The 3,570-nt window shown below is 43.4% G+C and overlaps 1 protein-coding gene across 1 annotated transcript in view; it reads left to right on the top strand.

Annotated features, from left to right (window-relative positions):
• LOC101850138 (xaa-Pro dipeptidase) overlaps nt 1–3,349 on the top strand; it is a gene marked incomplete at its 5' end in the record, with an annotated part of 21,050 nt that extends 17,701 nt beyond the window's left edge. The window contains 4 exon segments of the mRNA XM_005091839.3: nt 174–358; nt 1,409–1,516; nt 2,016–2,099; nt 2,769–3,349. Coding sequence (XP_005091896.1) covers nt 174–358; nt 1,409–1,516; nt 2,016–2,099; nt 2,769–2,930 — 539 coding nt within the window. The 3' untranslated portion in view covers nt 2,931–3,349.
• Between the last annotated feature and the right edge of the window lie 221 nt (nt 3,350–3,570).

The raw sequence follows: 3,570 nt of genomic DNA, 5'->3' as shown, positions 1-3,570 counted from the left end.
CTGTCTCTGTCTCTCTCTCTCTGTCTCTCTCTCTCTCTCTGTCTGTCTGTCTCTCTCTCTTTCTCTCTCTCTCTCTCTCTCTCTCTCTCTCCTGCTAATTTACTTCCTTCTCCTTTAAGAATCATCCTCTTTTTATCCAGTTATTATTTTGTACCATATTTTAAATTTCTCAGGAGTATCCTGGGTGGACATGCACAAGCTGGCCGAGCGTCGTATTCTGGAGCATCTTGTGGCCCTGGGCGCTCTTCGCGGTGACGTTGACCGCATGATGGAGGTCAGGCTTGGTGCTGTGTTCATGCCACACGGTCTGGGTCATTTCATGGGGATTGACACGCACGACGTTGGTGGCTATCCTGAGGTGAGTGGTTGTGTGTGTGTCTGTGTGTGTTGGCTTGCTTGTCTGTTTGTGTGTGTGTGTGTGTTTGTGTGTGTGTCTTCATGCCTTACGGTCTGGGTCATTTCATGGGGATTGACACGCACGATGTTGGTGGCTATCCTTAGGTTGGTGGTTTTGTGTGTGTGTGTCTGTCTGTTTGATTGCTTGTCTATTTGTGTGTGTGTGTGTTTACTTGCTTGTGTGTGTGTGTGTGCGTGTGCATTCATGCCTCACGGTCTGGGCCACTTCATGATTCATGGGGATCGATACGCACGACATTGGTGGCTATCCTGAGGTTAGATGTTCTGTGTGTGCCTGTGTGTGTGTATATGTGTCTGTCTGTGTGTATGTGTGTGTGTCTCATGCTCCATGGACTAGGTCATTTCATGGGGATTGACACACTCGATGTTGATGGCTATCCTGAGGTTGTTGGTTCTGTGTGTGTGTCTGTCTGTCTGTGTTTGTGTGTGTGTCTGTCTGTCTGTGTGTGTGTGTGTTTGTGCCTCACGGTGTGGGTCACTTCATGGGGACTGACATGCACGACATTGGTGACTATCCTGACGTCAATGACTATGTGTGCGTGTTTGTGCGTGTGTGTGTGTTTATGCCTCACAGTCTTGACCATTTCATAGGGATGGATACGCACAGTGTTGAAGACTATCATGAGGTTTGTGACTGTATGTGTGTGTGTGTGATGCCGCATATTTTGTGGGAGTACCGTACCCATTCGTGGGTATGTGTTATTCCAGTGTGCAATTGTGTGTATAAGAGAGAAAGGTATCATTTATTGCGTCTATCATAGTCTTTATGTATGAGCAAGTGGTTGTTGTTGTTGTAACAGTTGTTGCTGTTGTTGTTGCTGCTGTTGCTGCTGCTCTTCTTCTTCTTCTTCTTCTTCTTCTTCTTCTTCTTCTTCTTCTTCTTCTTCTTCTTCTTCTACCTCTCTTCTGCCTCCTCCTCCTCCTCAAATGTGACTACTCATCATACACTACACAATCATTCACTCTGTCGCCCCTCCCTCTTTGTCTCCAGGGAACAGAGCGTATTGACCAGCCAGGCCTGCGGTCACTGAGGACAGTCCGTACCCTGGAGCCTCGCATGGTTCTCACCATCGAGCCAGGATGCTACTTCATCGACGCGGTACGTGACTCAGTGCTCTTTTGTATGTGTGTGTGTGTGTATATTCGTATGTATACCTATATATGTATATATGTATTTTTAAGGGCTGAGATGCAAAACCCACAACATCCATTTTAGCTCTTTTGAGAAAATCAGCTTGAACTTCAGCTCATTGAGAAAGTTTCATGGTCTATTAGTCTTCTGCCAGGGGCTCATTTTCAAAGCCTACCTGTTTTGTCAATTTTAGGCCTATTTCTTCCTCATATTTCAGATTTTTTAACTGTTTATTATGAATTAACTTTTTTCTCATTCTTTAATCCGCTGGGGGGGGGGGGTGGTTCATCGTTGATGAAGTTATTGTTTTGTTGGGTTTTTTTCATTATTAGTAAACTGATTTTTTTCAAAGTTAATGGGCTACTTTTCTTCCTCAGGAGTAGTTTGCTGAATATCTTCATTTGTCTTCTTTGTTAATTGAATGTTTTTCTCCCTCGTTGACTCATATTTTGCTATCCCTCCTCAGCTCCTGGACGGAGCGCTCCGCAATGAGCAACAGAGAGAGTTCCTTGTGGAGGATGTGATCAGCAGACTTAGGGGATTTGGTGGGGTGAGACCTCCTCTTTTCTCTTGACATCTGTGTGTGTGTGTGTGTATGTATGGGGTTCGTTTTGAGTACAGTTGTGATATTTGGTTTGTCTGTGTTGGTTGGGGGGGGGGGGTGAGTGGAGTTGTTATATATATGTGTGTGTGTGCGATTTTGTTGTTTCTGGGTGTGGGGATTGGTTTGTGTAAAACTGACTGTGTGTGAGTGTTTCATTTGTTGTGTGTATGTGTGTGATTTGGTGTGTGCTTGTGTTTGATTTCTGTATTGTGCATATATTGCTGAAGTATGGGAATGCTGTATCAGTGTTCTCATTTGTTATGTGTAACTTTCTGTTTGCGAAGAGTTTGAATATGTGGGTGGTTCGTGGGTGCTCTGGTGTAGTTTGCTCCTTCTTTACCATTAAACATCTATCGTCCATATCTCCCCTGCTTCTCTTTTGTGTTTGTTACTCTCTTGTAACACCTCCAATCTCCGGCAGTTATATGACCTAATTGTGTTGCAAGTGCCGTAAAACTCTTACTAAAACTAAAAGAAGAGTTTGAATTTTTATTTTTCTCTTGTGCACAAACCTGCAGGGCCCTGACAGGTACTTTCGAAGCAGCCCACCTCCCAGTTTTGTTTAATGTGTTAATTGGAGTGTTGGTCTTTTACTTTTAAAAATTTTTGTCCCAGGTTCGCATTGAGGATGACATCGCTATCACCGAGGACGGTATGGAGCTGTTTACGTGTGTTCCTCGCACGGTGGAGGAAATTGAGCGTGTCATGGCCGCCGCGCGTCCGACACACCAACCTCTTCCTCAGCAGAAAGGCGCCCAGGAACAGCAAGCTTTTTAGACCCTTTTGCTTTCTGCCAGGTGCTGGTCCACTGCTGGACACTACTGTATGTTTTTCCAAGTGGTGTCTTGGTTTTTGTTTTTGGTGGGTTGGGAATTTACTAGGATGGGAGTGAAAAGTGAAACCGAATTCTGGTCATATAAAAAAAAGTAGAATTTAATCGTATTTATTTAATTTGAGAAAAATTGGTCAATTGTTGTTTACTCTGTAAAGTGTCTGTACTATTCTGGTCCTTATTTTAAGTGGGAGCAAAAGAATATGAAAGAGAATACCAAATAATCTGAATGTTTTATGAAGTGAAGACTGGAACAATCAGAGATTTTTATGCAAAATGAACAAAAAGAAACTGACAAAACTACTGCTTTTTTGCGGCGATATTATTTATTGGCAAATCTATCTACAAATGAAAAGAGAACAAATTGTATAGGAGTTGAATGAACTAAGCACAGTACCTATGTGAACACAGGGTACCATTCATGACTTTGGGCCATAGATACAATGACCTTTCCAGAATGTTCATCTACTGGAGAGAAACTTGGTCCCACTGTCATGCTGAACTGAGGTGTTATTCTTGCTGGGGGGGGGGGGCATCTGGTTGAGCTGTCATTAACCCTTTTGTGTATCCAAGCACATTCCGGAA

The sequence above is a fragment of the Aplysia californica genome, unplaced genomic scaffold, assembly GCF_000002075.1.
Source record: "Aplysia californica isolate F4 #8 unplaced genomic scaffold, AplCal3.0 scaffold00036, whole genome shotgun sequence".
Taxonomy (NCBI): domain Eukaryota; kingdom Metazoa; phylum Mollusca; class Gastropoda; order Aplysiida; family Aplysiidae; genus Aplysia; species Aplysia californica.
This window is presented reverse-complemented; position numbering and strand designations above follow the sequence as displayed.